The 19,163-nt window shown below is 36.9% G+C and overlaps 1 protein-coding gene across 22 annotated transcripts in view; it reads left to right on the top strand.

Moving 5' to 3' along the window:
• LOC124143843 (anoctamin-4-like) overlaps positions 1-19,163 on the top strand; it is a 108,089-nt gene that overhangs the window by 35,337 nt on the left and 53,589 nt on the right. For 14 of the 22 annotated variants that reach the window (XM_046512979.2, XM_046512977.2, XM_046512971.2 and 11 more), the window contains 3 exons: positions 2,275-2,493; positions 11,223-11,266; positions 16,634-16,708. In XM_046512979.2, the coding sequence (XP_046368935.2) occupies positions 2,275-2,493; positions 11,223-11,266; positions 16,634-16,708 (338 nt within the window). Of the gene's footprint in view, positions 1-2,274; positions 2,494-6,284; positions 6,354-11,222; positions 11,267-16,633; positions 16,709-19,163 lie in introns of all 22 variants that reach the window. The other 8 variants (XM_048383582.1, XM_048383587.1, XM_048383585.1 and 5 more) reach the window with 5 other exon arrangements.

Here is a 19,163-nt window from a genome sequence, read left to right as displayed (position 1 = left end):
GCCACTCAAAGCATATTACATCCCAGTGTCAAAACAATTGAGGGATGATTCGTTGGACATTTGCTAGTGATACATGCAAACATTGCAAACCTGTGGGTTTTTTTCATATTTGAATAAGAAATGTACATGAATATCCTCGTCCCCATCAGCATCAGCTGTTTGGCTGACGTGGTAATCGATGTACAGGTCCTATAGGACTATTCATATGATTGTGCCACTGTATGCTTGTGTTGCTTCCGGTAAACAGTGCTACATAATTAATAGGAAACAAGTCAGAATAAATATTACGATATCATTCTGGAATTGCCAATAAGGATGGAATCCCATGGCCATTGCAGATGGTTTGAAGTCAGAGAATAATTTTTTATTCGATTGACTGTGGATGTAGAACATGCTTTATGACTAAGACTGAGAGTTAAGAGTAATGCTTGTTTTTACAAGTGTCCTGGACCCAGGGTATAATAGGTCTTCAGCAACCCATGCTTGCCGTAAAAGGCGACCAGCTTGTCATAAGAGGCGACTAACGGGATCGGGTGGTCAGGCTCGTTGACTTGGTTGATGCATATCATCATATCTCAATTGCGTGGATCGATGCTCATGATATCAATCACTGGATTGTGTGGACCAGACTTGATTATTTACAGACCACCGAATATTGCTAAGTGCTGTGTTAAACAACAAACAAACAAAACTAGTGCAAAATTTGTACATGTCATTAGGGAGTGAAGAAATTTGAATTTTCTACCTTGATTTCAATAGTATTAGGCTAGTATTACCCTCCAATTGTTTACAATGGTGTATGGTATGCCTTCTGTAATCACTTCATGAGTAATTATTTGTGAATTGAGAAGGAATGAGGAGAGTGTATGATTGACAAGTGAAGAATAAGTACTTAGAGTGAAGGAACTAGTGAAGGAATGAGTGTGTATGATTGACAAGTGAAGGAATAAGTGAGTGAAGGAACTAGTGAAGGAATGAGTGTGTATGACTGACAAGTGAAGGAATAAGTGAGTGAAGGAATGAGTGTGTATGACTGACAAGTGAAGGAATAAGTGAGTGAAGGAACTAGTGAAGGAATGAGTGTGTATGACTGACAAGTGAAGGAACTAGTGAAGGAATGAGTGTGTATGACTGACAAGTGAAGGAATAAGTGAGTGAAGGAACTAGTGAAGGAATGAGTGTGTATGATTGACAAGTGAAGGAATAAGTGATTTTTTTAACTATAAATTTTGAACAATACATGTACAGAAATATTATGATTGCAAATAGAAAACAAGATAAATTCATAAGCAACATCGTTTGTTTTATGGCATTTTTCTTTTCATTTAAGTGATTGGATAATATGTCAAAATGGAATGTTAAGGTTTGTTAAATATAAAGTATGGTATTTGCCTTGCCCCAGTAGGCTTCCCCTGACCAACTTATAGACTGGTCTGAAAGTCATCTGTATGAGCGCCCCCACCCTTAGACTGAAAATTAACACGACAGTCCATACTTTCTTGTGTATATTACAGATTTGTTTAAAAAATACAGTAGTGAATAAGGCATATATAATTGTGTAGTAGCTATTATCAAAACAGTTTTAGTTTCACAAAGTTTGAGGGGGGCACAGGTGGCCCAGTCTTCTAAGGCGCCGCGATTCGCTGTGCAGAGTTGCATCCCTTGGGCACGCCAGAAACCTATGATTGTGGGTTCGAATCCCGGTACGCCCCGATTATGTTTCTAGGTTTGTCAGCACCATACCCGTGCTTGTGGGTTTCACCGAAGTGGTAAACATCTAAGACCTGCATCACTTCAGGCTTTCCTCCCACATTAAGCTGACATGCCGCGATATAACTGTAATACTGTTAAAGCGGCGTTAAACCCAACTCACTCACTCACAACGTTTGAACTAATTTTGTTCACTACCACTTAATCTCCAACCACAAATTAACTCCCTTATTATGGTTTTCATAAGCATCCCCATTTGTCTGTTTGGTGCTTATTACGGTCAATGAAATTGCAAATGGAAGCACCAAGTGACTATAAGGGAAACATGCACCTCTGTTACTAATGGTTAAAGTTTGTCTTTCTTTATTTTCAGCAAATGTGTTGTTTTCACTACATTAAGATTATTTTCTTTAACATGAAACTGCTATCTCTAGTATATTTTATTTCAGAATTATGATTATCCTATCTTGATAATATTTATTTTCTGTTGACAGCACATCTTTCACCTTCTTTCATTAATATTCTGTGTTGTTTGTTTTCATTTCAATTCCTGTAAATGCACAGGGGAAGGTCATGAAAATGCTGGATTTGAAACAGATAAAGATTTTGAAATTCCTCCACCTCATGTTGAGGCAGTAGACCATTTACCAGACCCCCAGCCAATCAGTCAACCCATTGGCTTTGAAGATCAAGGTCTCCCACCACCCCCTGAAGGTCATGACCTTGCCCTTGCATCTGCAGGTGCAGGGTATGTAGCCGCACCAGATCTTGTTCATATACCAGGTAAAACTATGATTTATTGCACAATATGCACTGAGACTTTCACGTCCATCTTCTTGGAAAGGGACCTTTTATCGACTAATTTAGGTGAAGCTTTTTAATTCTTAGTTAATTGATTTATCGGCTAATCTGTATTGGTAGCAAGAGGTAGGTGCTTTTTCATATCAGTCATTTATATTGCTTTAGTACTATCGCCTATGATATTTTAGTTTCTTTTTATTCAGGTGGTATTGACATTTAAAACATGCATGTTATATTAGTGATAGGGCTGTACCCTTCTCACGCAGAAGACGGCGAGCAGCGTTGAGTAAGATGGTGGTTATCGACTATTGTTTGCAAACAATGCAGAACGGTCAACTACTGGCCGTTTAAAACATAACAATATCATCAAGCTTTCCCTGATTTGATATTTATTTACATAAGCTTCTATTTGCATCAGTTGACATTGTTACAGAAATTTGATAGTTGAGTATGTTAGTCAATCTGTAGAAATGTAGGGGCTTATGTTTGCATAGGTCCCCAGCATCACTTTAGAAGAAATGGTTTGGGGAGATTTTGTTTTTATTCTTTTTTTTGTTGGTTGATGCATGTCATTCTGCCTTGATGGTCACAGTGGATCGGTGCTCATATTTTCAATCACTGGTTAGCCTGGTTCATCCCTAATTATTGACGGGCCACATTAAACCCACAATATTGCTGACTGCGTTGTTAGTGAATTATGTCGATAGTGTGTTGTCATACTCTAAAAGTGCCATGACAGATTAACTTTTATGATATGTTAGAATCTATTAATCCTTAAATTTTTTTGGAGTATGTGTGGCATTTTCATGGTTGGTTCACCACACAGGCTACAGGAAGCTGGGCAATGTAACAGGATCCTATCTTAATGATGAAGATAGCACAGCATCTCATATTTACATATACAGATTGCACTCTCAGGGCCTTCAATATCATCCTCACTCACAGATACGCACTGTAGATCAATCGGCCATGTGGTGTTAAGTGTATCAACCATGACCCATAACACATGGTCAGAGAGGACTAATGGCTGTTTTTCTGATAAAGTTGTATGAAATTACTTGAACCAGTTCAGATCATCTCTTACAAGAACTAGTCAGGATTAGAAATTATTTCGTCAATAGTCTGCAACATGATCTGCTACAGTTTCCATCTAATTGTAAAATTGATAGTCCACAGTATCGATGTTAAACTGCAGCATGGTATCTCATGCATACGCACTCACACACACACACACACACACACACACTCACACACACACACACACACACACTCTTCGCTGTACAAGAGCAATCAAACAGGATGTTACAGCCTATCTCACCTCACCTCACAAACCAATATATTGTGCAGCACATCACCATCACAGCATATCAATTATTATTATCATGATTATGCCAACTGCACTGGTGGCCACTAACATGATGAATCAGGGAAACGATCTGCTTTGCTTCACGACATTATTGGCGACACTATTGCTTTATGCTGGAGTTCAGCAATGATTACATTTTGTAGCTTCAACACTGTATATGCATTTTTTAATATATATTTAAAATAACGTATTATATTCATTGCAAAATATAAAATCGATGTTTCACTCGAGTGAAATTACATTTCATGTCGAAAGTTGTATTTCAGAACCTGTTGTTATTTTGAGGCATTCTACAGTTGTAGATTGTATAGTATGTGTTTAACATCTATTTACTTTGATGCAGGTATTTGTGAAGACCTGAATGGGATATCCCCACGAGGGATACAATGTATGAATCCAATCCTTGCCCTCTATGTCCCTTAATTGCTGGAATATTGCTCAAAGCCGTGTAAAACTCTTGCTATGGGAGTTTTTATCATTCTTTGATAAGCAAATATTCTATTGAAGATAATTCCTAACAAAAGTAATATCCAAGGAACACAAAACGTGTAGATGAAAACATGGCTGTATGTCATCAAATCCTGGGTTAGCTGATTCCTGAAAGGGAAGATATTTTCTTTCACAGGTTTGTATGTTAAGTAGTGAGACAGATGTTCCTGGAGTAGCACACATTCACTGCCATTGATACCTTATGGCAGCATCGATCAGCCCTGTCTTTATGCCAGTACCATACAGAAAGGGTGGCATTCAAGTTATGTCAACTGACCGTGAGCCTTATCAATATGTCAATTTATTGTCTGCGTAGGCAAGTACTTGCCTATCATAAACTCTCGCAACACACCCAAACCTTGAAGGATAAATGTACATGAAATAGACACTTGTTAGTTTCATTTGGGAGGGAGTACGCCACCTTGATACAAGACATGACAGGTATGTTTTTTAATTGGGACATGGATCACTTTTTGAATTTTGGATAGATTTTGTAAATTTATATGAATATATTCATATTATTTTTTAAGTTTGTTTTGTCACTGGAATTGCTCTTGTCTGTCTTTGAGGACACTTACAATTCTTGAGTTTGTTTCGTAGCTATAATGTACCAGGAATACTCAATTAACTAAATGAAAATGTTGATATACAGCTTTACTTGTTATTCTTACGGTTGCGAATGGATTTCATCTGGGTAGTTGTCATCAAAGAAAGAGTTGAGTTACTCAAGGCAATCACATGATGATACGAACGAGTATGTGAGATATGTCAGGATGCAGGGTGTTGATGCCGATGATTGACATGATGTATTTCAGGCCATGGCAGGGTGGTGACAAATGATGAGTGTCACCATACAAACATGACACGTCTACTTCATGATTCTGACACAACGTACTTGGCGAAATGTACATCGCTCCACCTTGTTTATTGCCTTAAAGACATCATGTGATAGGATCAGTTAAAATTATTACTCTTGGTCCACCACCATGAATATGAGAATTTTGTTTATCCTCTCTGACATGAGAGGGGCGGTCCGGTAGCCTAGTGGCTCGTCACGCCAAAAACCCGGGTTTGATTCCTGACATTTTCTGGTGTCCCCTGCCATGATTTTGCTGGAATATTGCTAAAAATGATGTAAAACCATACTCATTCACTCACACTCTCATGAGATTTTTTTTATGTATTTATATATAGTAGACAAAAACTGCCTGCCAATATGATTATTGGTTATTCATATGTGTTAAGTCATTTAAAATAGTAAAAAGTACAATTTTTTCATGTCAACATGACCTTATGTTTGTTTACGTAGTGTGTTGACTTAATGACAGCGTTGTCTAATGGGGTGTTGGGGCCAGTTATACAGATGTTTTTTTAACAATTCAAGAATCATGTGCCATTATTTCTACATACAGTTGGCCGCCCTTTTAACAGAAACAAATTATTTGGCATTTTTTACCTTGGTATTTATACATGTATGTTGTTTTTTTTGGTCTTATTAACAGTAGAACATTGATTTATCATGGCGTCAAACCTATGTGCTTGTGGCACTTACCATGAATTGGGAATCTTTTTTTTCTAATTTGGGAATTTTAACTGACATTTCCTACTGACTCAAGGCTGAATATCTTCTTAAGAGGTCTAGAATTCCCTTAAGACGATTTTTTATGTGTTGTATGATTATGAGGGATGATCAAGTACCTCTAACGATAACTTATTGTCAAAACCATTTCATTCGTAAAATTCATGAAATGAAAAATATTAATACTCGTTTTTCACATTTCATCGTTAATTTATGTCAAGACTTGTGAGAGTACATGTGGCATGTGAAACTGCTATTTGGCTTGTCAATCCTAATGAATAACATGTACATGTGCATCGTGTGTCGCTGTCAACTAATACGAAACATTCTGTACGACAGGAATGACGACCGCTAATGGCGTGACAGACTCGGGGGTGTCGCTTGTTGGAATTCGACCAATATTACCAGGTTCCAACAACTCGCTGCATGATCTGTTCTTTGTTGTGAATGACTCCAATCACCATTAATCTCATCCATTTCAAAATTAACATTTAAAATCAAACCATCTTTACCCATGAAAATCTGTTCCTTGTATACATGACAATTTGGGGTTTCTGGTGTTGAGAACCAAAAATTGTATTGGTATCAAAGAGGGTTCTTTCGTTTTGTAACAATTTTGTTTTCAGGTATGTTTGCCATCGTCATAACACAGTGACAAGTCACTTGGTTGTCAGATGTTGGATGTCTTCCACTGTGTTGTTTTATCACTTATTATTGATGGGTAACCCAGTCGTCTAAGGCGACGTGATTCGCAGTGCAGAGTTGCGTCCCTTGGGCACGCTAGAAACCTATGATTGTGGGTTCGAATCCCGGTTCGCCCCGATTATGTTTCTAGGTTTGTCGGCATCATACCCGTGCTTGTCGGTTCACCGAAGTGGTAAACGTCTGAGACCTGCATCGCTTCGGGCTTTCCTTCCACATTAAGCTGACACGCCGTGATATAACTGGAATACTGTTAAAAGCGGAGTTAAACCCAACTCACTCACTCACTGAGGCTGCATGTGACAATATGTCAAATGGAATCTGAACTAATACATCATCAGGCCTACCAAAGAAAACTGACAGACTGCAATTAAAACTGTCATGTCTACTATTCACACAGAATCGTTAACATAAAAGAAACATAACCTAAAACGAAGAAACATTGTTATAGATCTAAGAGCACGCTGCTGAATAACCATGGAAACAGCAGCACTGAAGCACACAAACAGCACCATTCCAAACTAGGCATATCAGGAAGAAGGAAGTTGATCGTCATGTCGCAACGATCAACAAACAGTGAATAAATTTACATCTTACAGCGCTAATATAGAATAATCTACATCTGTATTCTTTTATCAGCGCTGTAAGATGTAAATTTTGTGCTGTTCGTTGATCCTCGTGAGTGTCACCTTCCTACTTGTTCTGTGCATGTCTAGTTTGGAAGATTGCGGTCTGTGTATTTTAGCGCTGCCGTTTCCATGATTTCAGCAGTGTGCTGTCAGATTTATGATGATGTTTCTTTGTTTTTGGTTACAGTGTCATTGTTTTGTGTTATTCCTTGTGTATTGTGGACACATGACAGTTATTTTTATTGCTTTCTGTCAGTTTTCATTGGTAGGCCTGATCTTAGCTTATTGAGACAAGCAGGCTTGCGTTTCATAGTGAAATGTGCATGAAGCATGTTTATCAAGCTGCCACCTTATTTTACTTCTACTGCCTCAGATAATGTTGATTCCAGCCATTAACTCTGTTATGGTGCCACCTTTTATTCAACTGAATAATTAAAGGTTGGTCAGAAGTTTGACTAAGAGATTAAAAATGTATTCAAAATTGTATTTAAAATTGTATTCAAAATTACATTCAAACTTGTATTCAGAATTGTAGTCAAACTTGTATTCCAGCCTTCGAGTTCAAGGGCCCCATTCCACTAAGTGATCTTAGCGTTAAGACGATTTTAACTCCCATACTTTGACTTGGACAATCGTAGTGCTAAGATCGCGTTGTGGAATGGGAATCTTATGAGCTTAAGGGATGGCACATTAGAACAGGTTAGACTGTTATGAAACACAGAAAGAATATGTCAATGAAAGCAAATAACATGCAAATAATAAAGACTGTAGCATTATGTCACCTTGGCATAAATAACAGAGATGGCTGTAAATATTCTGCAGATCAGCGGCACCAGGAACATAAGATATTTCATGAATAATTCATGACAATCATGAATAAGACTGATATGTATGTGTGAATCAGTCAAGGATTAACATTGTAGGATTTGTTGCGATGCAGGTTGCTTTCACATTAATTCATCACAGCATGTCATCATCTTAAATGCATGTCAGCATCCATGTATATTCATTGTGTGTTACTAACACCACCAGATAAAAACTGGTCCTGTTGCTATTATATGTAATAAGCATACACTTCATGTTGTTATAGGTGTCATTAATGTAAATGTTGAATTCATGATAATTAAATATTTATGTTGTTTCTGAAAGTAGCGACTAACATCGTCAGGCCATGTGGAGAAAGTGTTTGCCAGTATTCATTGGTAACTTCACTGTGTAATTGCTTTACTTGTGATGTTTTATATTTGATTATTGTATCCTAAAATCATTCAGTGTGTTGTATTTTGTACAAGTGAAAAACTTGAGCAGATAGGAAGATTTGTGAATGATTTAACAGGAAAGGGTTTATTGTAGAAGTTGTTACATGTTGGTAGTACGGTACTTCCATGGAACTCAAGCTATTTATTATTTTTAGTCCTAACAGAAGTGGGGTGTAGGGGGCATAGGTCCCCAGTGGTGTACAGAGTTGTTTCCTCAGGCAGTGCCAGGATCTGCTGATGTGTGTTCGAATCCTGGATTCGACCTGATTATGACACCTGAAGTTGCTTATGTTGTAAATGTCACCAGCTTAGCTGACTTGACATTATACAGCTGAAATTCCGTTCCAAACAGCAGCAAACCCGTCTCCAGAGAAGCGTGTTATCCTCAGCCATATTTAGTTGCTCTGAAGAAATCGCATATTTCTGATCAGAAGACAGCATGTTATAAAAAAAAATTGTAATCCAAATGACATATTCAGAAGAATAAACACTTCATACTTATACACAAGCATATCGTGTATTATCAAGTATGTCTAGTGACCTAGATGTTAGAAAGCTGTCAGTGGACATTCTTTTCTATATATTGTCAAGCTTCATTGATTTTGTATCGCTTGCTCAGGTCATGTGAAATACACTACACTTGGCAGTCATGCATGAGTAATCGGGTTTTACATCAGGTTGTAATACATGAAGATATGAGTGTAGTTCTACATAGGACTTATATAGTACAGGTTTATAGATACAGTAGAACGCGGATAGAGCGAACACAGATAGAGCGAACAAACGGATACAACGAACTGTTACAAAAACCCTGATTTATCTCCTGTATATTATCATATAAAATGTGCGTACATAACAAACTCTCTACAGCGAACTAACATATATAGTGAACTGATATCTGATCCCTGACAAGCCCAAATACGACTAATTAGTGACGTATATAGTGACTTAGAAATCTCACTCAGTGTCAAGTGTCACTGACAATTGGCTATTTGCAATCAGCGGCGAATCAACACAATCAGCATTGATGATTCAACCTTATTAATCTTGCTTTATGTTAATCTTACCTGTACATGTAATTGGACTGATCTTGTCTGTAAAACAAACATTAAACATTTAAATTTCACAAGATTGTGTCAAAGTGTCAGTTCACTTGCACATAAGAGGAAAGCTATCAGTCTAGATACGAAATTGAGAATTATAAATGCTGTTGATGCAGGCATAAAATGTAAGAAATGGAATTTGACATTCCAAAATCAACATTCATTACCATCATTAAAAAGAAAAGCCAAATCACCGACTACACATCTGGCCGTATGTAAGTCGTGAGCTGATAAATACGTACCAGCTAAATTCATATGAACATGTATCTGATAAACAATTTTCTAAAAATGTTATGAATTTAATGTTACTAAATGAATGTTATGGAATGTTATGAATTGAATTCTATGAAGTGATCACTGCTAATACAAGTCAATGATGCAATTATGTGTATTGTGTTTTGTTCTATCCAAGATGGTGGACGTTTCCGAGGAAAAACGTATATTAGAACGAACAACATAGATAACAAACTGATTTCTCCGGTCCCTTGTAGTTCGTTATATCCATGTTCTACTGTATTACATAACCTGAAATAATCTCAGTAACTTATTTGTGTTTTATTTTTTTTGTTTTATTAGGAGCATTTAACATAGTGAGTGACATAGGAGTTTGTAGATACAGTCATTTAACTGACAAATATCAATTAGTCACTGTTTTAGACTAATACTAATTTTGACAATAAAGGTTTTGATGTAAAAAATGTGGAGTCATATGGTTTTGGAAAGAACTCTCAGGATCAGTTTACAAGTGGTGTCAACATAAATGATGTGTACAAGTTAAAGATATCATCAGAATTCTATCTACAATCGACTCTCATTAAGGGGCCATTCATGGAACCAAAATTGTCTAGTTCATTGAATCCATCTTGGGTGACTCCTATCTTTCCATTCCAAACTATGTGTCATATAGACTTCGGTCTGTTGTGCAATATATGGAAAAGATTTGTAGAATCATGCTAAACAATATTTGTTACATCAGTGGTTAAATTCTTGGTAGTTCACAATCTGTGTGTGTGTAAATGAGCTAAGCAGTTGAGTCCAGTGTGCTGCTGTGGTCTGGTTGCTGATACAGCAGTTTCCTTTAGTTAAGTGATCAAATTATGTATGGAATTTATAGATACTCAGTTGGTGTATCAAAATAGGAATTTCTACTTTATCACTTAAGTCATATGAAGATAAATTTAATAGGGTTTATCAGAGACCAAAGGTGTCTACTTTTTTTATTTGTTATTTGTACGTGTATTTCACCAACTTATTGAGAGTCAACTCTTTTTTATTATGTCAGTATGTTTAAGAATAGATGAACGTTTTGGATGTTTTGATTATAGTGCAAATGAAGACACAGGCAAGATTCGAAATGACTTAATACTATGATAGGAATCATTTTTCAATTTGTGATCAACTCATGTCTCCAATAGCATGATCCTGCATGATATACTATCCATGTGAAATAACGACATATACTCTCACGTGTTTGATATATGTAATAAATATTTGTTATTAAATCTTAGGACTGCATAATGACATTTATTATGCCAAGAAAAGTTTAAACAACCCTGATATGTTTTATGACAATCTGTGTTTCAGAATCGGTAGAAAATGGACAGAAACCAACTGCCACCAAACACGAGGTAAGAATGTGCTGGTGAAATGTACGCCTTCTCCTTGAAATATACAGCACAAGGGAAGGGGAGATAACTGTGTGTGTATTAAATCCTTGTCGGTGAACCACAGTGGACCTCTGCTTGCTAGTTGTCTATATAATATCAACACCCCCAGCAATGTGGCACCTATCTAGTGATATTTACGATCATAAGTTATGCAGGGTATCGAATTATTGTTTCAGAAATACATACAGGACAGGATAAACAATGAAGAAATATACTGTAATTCTTTCTGTCCAAAAGAAGAAAAAACACTTTCATGCAACCTAAATATTCTTGAGAAGAGTTTGGCCATTACAGAACGTTTCTATTATATTGACTCTTTATTCAATCACTGCAGTGTTAAATATCTGCAATGCATGCAGCATAAATTATTCTTGATTGCTGTCAATCATTCATTAGTGAGTTATCATAGAGTTGTGTGTTGGCATGACATTTTGGAATGATTGATTTATTTATTTAATGCAACCCTTTATTAATTGTTGAGATGTTTTACTGATTGCAAACTTGTCACTTACCAGTTTGATTGTGATAGATTGTGTTTGTTAGAATCTAGCTGTACACAAGCTTACATACAGAACGCAGCCTGGCACAAGTCTGTGATTCATAGAAGCATTATGTATGAGATACTGAGTTTTCTAAGCATTTGAGGCCAAACCAGGACTGAGATATAACTTACAGACAATAGGCTTCATCAAGAGTCTCACTCAGGTGTCTTAACACATGTCATAAAAATTTAAAACTCTAAAGCTAGTTGATGAGTTATTAACTATTATTCAGCGGTAGAAACTAAAATTTTTGGTCCACTAGTCCTTATAATGATAACATATAGCAAAACCCTTAAAAATGGCAAATATTTACTAGTCATTATGATACCTTTACCATTGGGCAATTTGGCAAGGACTATAGGACTAGTGCCAATTTCTAACCCTGATATTGATGCATGTTGATAAGTTTGGGTAAAATTCTATATGTCATCCAAATCATTCTTCCAGCTTTTTCAGTTTGTAGACTGTTCCAACCAGCACCTTGAATGTTAAAAGTAGAGATATCCAGCTTCAGTGGCAGAGAGATTAGTGATGTCAGTTGCTTGTGATGTCATGGTAATCGATGACATCACAATGATCTGCAAGGCATTCTGATGCCATTCATTGCAGTGATATATCTCCAGGAGATATCATATATTCTTTCCCCCCCCCCCAACCCCCTGAACAGTGAATAACAAAGTTCCAGCCTAAAGGTTTTCGGGTATAGTCACAGTGGCATGCAATGTTTAACTTATTAAAAGCGACAAAATACTTTCAATAGTCAATAGATATCTCAGCTAAAAGCAGAATCGATTATATGATTCTGACTATATTATGAGCATGTGTTTATGAATCACTATCAAATGGTGATGATACCAGGTGTTCGTGAAAAGTTGAGCGTATCCTGCCCCACCGGTGCACCCATCACAAACACATGAAAAGGCAAGTCAATAGTTCACCTGAAAAAACACAGGAACATTTTGTACAAGTTAAAATAGGGAATTGCTTCGGACATCATGTTTGTCACTGATCAACAAATTTGGAAATGTCTTCCTAATGTCTACCATAAAACAATTTGAAAGCTTTACTGGGGCCTTGAATGTTGTAACCTTTATCAAACAACTTCTGAGCAAGCAATCAATGTTTGATAGCAAACTTGACTTCTCAATGCTATAACTTCAACAATAGCTTCTGTGGAACAATTCAGCTGTCAGGTCTCCAAGCTCTTTGTTATGAATAGTTATGTACCTTAACCTGGAGAATACAGTTGGAACTCCCACGATATGTGTTGAATAAACATCCAAACCCTCTTTGTATGACAGGAGTGAGACATACACAACTGGAGACATAGAATTATGACAACACAACAAAAGGATTTCAAGAGTCCAGTCCACACTGTCGCCTTCTCATGCAACCTGTATGGCTGGTCATGCTCGATCAGATCTTGAACTCTCCTGAACCAGGAGCTTGTGACGTGGGAGGGTGTGACTTGATTGCAGGGTTAAGGGCTGTTTAGCATATCAGAATAGAATCCTCAGACTGTAGTGTTATAATATGATAGCTTACAAACTGATAATAGTCGGGAACGGCCTAAGATTATAAGGAAGGTTGGATTTGAGAACATTTGCTACAGCTGGTGACAGATAGAGAATCTGACCACACGGGTTGATAAAAGTTTAAAACTGGGTGGCTTGCCATAGTTTTTAATTTTGTTGACAAGTGTTGATATATTTGTTATCAAAAGACATGACAGTGAGATTCAATTTATAATCCATAATCATTCTCCCAACTTCTATCGTTTTGTAAACTGTAACAACCAAAGTATAGCTAGCCAGCTGCAGTGGCAGAGATTAGTTGTCATTTGATTGTGATGTCATGGCAACCAATGACGTCACAATGGTCTGATAAGCATTGTGATGCAATTTTTGTAGCAATATCTCCCAGAAGTTATCACTTGATCTCAACAAAGCCAAAGCCAGTTTGGGAAGATAAATCAGAACTTCAGACTGTCATGTTATATAATAGCTAACAAATCGATAATAGTAGGGAAAGCTTAAGATTACAAGGGTGGTTCAAGTTTGAATTTGATTTAAGGATATTTTTGAAAGCTGGTGATAAATTGATAATAGGGTCATTGCCTTCATCTTATTTCCGATATGTCAGTAAACATTTATTGCCATTAAAGTAAATAATTACAGTGAAACCCTGTTAGTCTGGATGGTGTGATTCCCAATGATATCCTCCAGATTAACAGATTCCTGATTACCCAAGTCATGTGTCTCTTTATATTTTAGTTGTTCCCAAAAGTTTTTAAGCAATCCATCTGCAGGTTGGTTAATTGTGATCTAGAAAATGGGAAAATATAAAGACCGTTTCATTCACTCTGTCGCGTAAACAATGAGATCTAGTGAAGTCTGAAGGTAAAACATGACTTCTCCTTCACTAGGTGTTGTAGTCCAGTTTGATGTAGAAGCTAGGAGGTGGAGGACATGGGTGGAGTGTCATGCAGGTGAAGGTGCTTGTATGTATATATGTTGGTGGGCACACAGATGGAAACAAACCTACATACAATTGGGAGTTTGGTTTCGGTGCTGAACAGCATTCCTGTTAAATCATGGCATGTCTGCTAAGTGAGGGAGAAAAGACCCATGTGGTGAAGGTTGGTGAAACAAGTATGATGTTGACAGACGAAACTGGGATCAGAACTCACAAGGATCCTGGTATGCCTAAGGAATGCAACTCTGCATAGAAAACTTAGGTGCTGAAAAAATCTTCTTTGGATTCCATCTTGACTGACATTAATATACTTTTAAGACATCCTATGTTTTGAGACCGTTACCCATTATTTGTCCTGAGGCCAAAGCAGATTGATTTTTACTTATTTTCAGTGAAATCATTCTTTTGATAAGACCAATATTGAATAAAATTTCTTAGAAATAATTCCAGCTCTTTGTGCCTAGGTGTATGGGTTGTGTGTAAGCTTGTGTACAGTGATGTTGTGGTGATGCAGTATGGGATGTCACAGCAGACCCCTCAACACCATGATGTATTGGTAGTAAAAGGATATGCTCGTCACTCAGCACATCTAGCATTGGTAGAAACCACGGGTTCCTGAGTCTGAAAGCCTTGTGTTTGAATCTAGTCATAAATGTTCAACATTCTGAAAAGGCATCATGACAAGAGTCCTTTTGATTCATGTTAAATAATTTCCAACACTACATACAACAACAACACACAGCATAGCATGGTGAGACCTAACGAATGGCATGCATGACTTCAACATATTGTGTATGTATTACACAGCTAATGCAACTACTTCTTCCATAAACTCAACTAGGAGGATGCTATACATATTTCATTTATGATGGCCGGATATATGGGGATATCAGCCAGGCCATGACAGATTAAATACGGTCATATTAAAAAAATTAGTTCTTTGACTTCTTTGGAGTAGTATATACAAATAAACAAGGAGTGCAATTCCATCTTTCCAAATTTCAACCATCCCTCCTGTATAATCTTGACATATTTCAATGAAAAACTGAATGCATTTCATAAAATAATATAGTCAAACAGCCTCAGTATGATTTTGAATATGCAAATGCTGCTTAAAGTTACTCCAACAGTCCTTTAGGTCAGTATTGCTTTTCGTGGGGATTCCAGGTTACCAACCTTTGCAGGTCGTAAAAGGTGAATAAATGGATTGGTTGGTCAGGCTCAGTGACTTGGTTGATTATGTGTCATCGTACCCTGCCTGACAGCATGGATCATTTGCAATATTGATCACTTGGTTGTCTTGTCCAGTCTAGACTTGATTATCTACAAGCTGCCGTCAAGTAGGTCGAATGTCTCTGAGTACGGTGTTAAACAATGTACGAATTACACCGGAAACACAGGATGAAACAATCTGTACATTTATTCAACGTATATATAAGTCTGCAGCGAAATCAATGGACACAACTGATAATAGCACACACCCAGTGACGCAATCCGTTGAGCCCTGAACATGCGATACCTCTCCACCGTTACCCCAAACCAACCGCCCACCCCTTCATCACACCATGACATCACAATCTCTTAGAATTTATATACATACACAACATAGAATGTAACGAATGCAAGGATACAAACCTCGTGCGTAAAGCGAAAGCGGATGTGACATTGTGTGGAATAGAAGGGAGATAACTCAGTCATGGGATACCGTAAAGGCCACTAGAAAATATGTCAGAATAGAACTTTACAATAACAAACAAATAAATATTACCTTACGTTTTGTGGAATACTCTTACAATATCCCTCTTGTCAAAGAATCTATGAATTTTCAAATATGTCCACACTTAGTAATTTCCATTAAATAAGTTTTTTTACAGACTTCATATATTCCATATTGTCATGGATTTGAAATGCATGTTATTCAATGTACATGGTGTTGAGTGTCTTGCTCTGTAATGAAACATTTCACAGCATGGACAGTCTGACCATGAGAATAAAGATACAGATTCAGGTTTGGAACCCTACTTTCAATTTTCTATGCCATGGTTGAGAATATCTTTCTCCAAACATGAATGCATATATGCATAAAGATGAAGTACCATTTGTGACTTCATGTTTGGAGTGACAAATCTTTACAATTTCACAACTGTCATCCAAATTTTCTGTTCTCAAACCTGTGTCCACCTTTACACCATCAAATTCAAACCAACCAGCCCCAAACCTGTATACCTGACTTGATGGGATGGATGGTCAGGCTCGACTTCTACCCTTGTTTGACCTTAACTAAATGTCACCACCACCTTCACACATGCAGTTGCAGGATCCCGAGGAGAGTCGTGAAGACCTGGTCCTCTTGTCCCGTGAGGACAATGACCAGCCACATCTGAAGGTGACACGTGCACTGACCTCTTATACCATCCTTCTGTCCATCCGTTGTATGTCCATTTTTCCGTCCATCCATCCGTATGCTGTGTTCTCCATATTGTAGCCTACTTCTTTAAAAGCCTCAGACCAAACTTATCATGCAGCAATAAGAAGTGTTTTTTGTGTTTCCCCAAAATTAGTCTAATAAGTGATTTTGTAATAACTCTCAGTAATTATTATGTTTCTACATAAACTATCTTGTAAAAATGTTCTAAGGATCATGTACCATTTAAGACTTAATGCAGATTGACTTTAGTGTGAATGTTTTTAGAAATGGAAGAATATTATGTATGAAACGTAATCACCAGAGACCAATTGGTTTTGATTATCTGCTGAAACAATCAATTGGGTTAGGCAAAGTAGCAGTGAAAAATATATGAATGAATCTCTGAAGATCTCTGAAGTTATACTTCTTTAAAGTAATGAATAAGATCAGTTATTGTAGGAAACACGGTTACTGTTGTACGTAAATGGCAAAGGGATATTGCTGCATGTTGTGCAATGTTGTGGTGCTTTAAGAGCAAAAATGTATTATCATGCAATATAGTTTATTTGTTCCTCAGTGAGAATTCCATTTTGTAAGACGAATCATATAGACTTGTAATGTAATTACTTAGAACCAGAAACCTTAACTCTTGCGCTGCTATTTTCAGCCTTATGTTACATAGTGCCCTCTTTTCCATGCTATGTTCATAAATATATGAGAAGATATTTCATCATATTTATATGAGTAGATAGTTCATCATATTTATTTGCACAGACAGTGCATCAAAATTATAAGCATAGATAGTTCATCCTGTGCCATACATTTTCTATCATTCCCTGCTCTTAGTTTCAGAAAGCCTGTTATGACATTCAACAAAAATGATAACTCTATATTCATGTATGTTATGTTAATGAATGAAACCGTACCTGTGCTTTAATAAGCTGCTTACCTGTATCAGCGCATCTGAGGGTCTGAGTAGAACTCCAGGATTGTGGCTTGGAGTTAACAATTTATTAGCAGTTTTAATTTAAACTTTGATATTCATGTATTGTTCAGTTGAAAAAGTGTAAAAGTAAGGTAAAAGTGTTTGTTAAGTAATCTTAACAATGTTTAAACAGTTGAATAAAGGTAACATTTGAAGTCATGTTTTCATCAAACCCAAATAGTATGGTAAAATATATGTTATCATATTACACCATGTTAGAACAGTCAGACATAGAGTAACAATAATATGCTGTGTTCAGATTTATGTTAATGAGAAATTACAAAGCAAATTTGTCCAAACTATTTTGCTGACAAAAGCATATCCACAGATGCTGCAAAATATATTGAATGTGTCATGGTATAATATTGGAGGACACAGTATAACTGTTGACACAACCCACTAACAATATCCTGCATGATCGTCTGGTACCATGGAGTTGGACATCCTTGAACATGCTAACACAGTAAGTGATGCAGTCCGAGATGAAACCACGGTAGCATGTTTGACAATACCATAGTTGCATGTTGAGCATGGCGTCATGTAGGGTTGAGACAAGCTGCATGTCGACATGGCATCATGTAGGGGTGAGATAAAATTGCATGTCGAGCATCACAAGAATGTTGTCATGTCTGGGGTGAGACAAGGCTGCATGCTTTCATGGTCCTCGTTAATCCATTCTGCACATTCTCATCAGTTGCACTCATGTCTTGACTGACAGTCTTGAATTATTGTGTTTCTTGTACTTACGTTTGTTCAGTGACATGGAATAATGGCGTTTGTAAGTAAATTTGTTGAATGCTCTGAAGACACCTACCAGTAATAAATCTTCCAATTTACAGTGTGTTTGATGCTTTCAAGAAAGGTTGACACTTCAGTGACCAGCTCCTACCATCTAAAGATCACTTGTAGATCTAGGCCTTGAGACAATAAGACAATAATTGTCACATCAATATCACAAGTACATATAAACCTAAGCAGCTAGTTCTTTGTTGATTATATATTGAATTGTAGGATCATTTGAGGAATGGTAGATATTCATGCATCATATCATATTTCTAATGCGCATAAAGACTAATAACTAGGTGTTGGGGACCAGGCTATGAAAGCTACTGGTATCAAGAAATTGCAATGAACCCTATTTGTAACACTGGTTCAGTATTAATCATATTGTATTAGTACTATCATGGGCAAGGGAAGACAGTAAAACAATAAAGAATATTATACTAATGTTTCCTTTTTTCTGAGTTCTTTTGAAATGTATTTGCTCTGGAGTTGGTCAAGACGGTTCATAAAAAAAATTTTTTTTTGTTCCTGTTTGTTGACTGTGAGATGGACCTGTGAAGATCCGGGGTAGAATAGGTCTTCAACAATCCATGTTTGCTGTAAAAGGCGTTTATGGTTGTAGTAAGAGGTGACTAATGGGATCGGGTGGTCAGGCTTACTGACTTG

This window comes from Haliotis rufescens, unplaced genomic scaffold (genome assembly GCF_023055435.1).
Source record: "Haliotis rufescens isolate VD_foot unplaced genomic scaffold, xgHalRufe1.0.p SCAF_5, whole genome shotgun sequence".
Lineage (NCBI taxonomy): Eukaryota > Metazoa > Mollusca > Gastropoda > Lepetellida > Haliotidae > Haliotis > Haliotis rufescens.
Note: the sequence above shows the minus strand (reverse complement) of the source record. Positions and strands in the feature narration are given on the sequence as shown.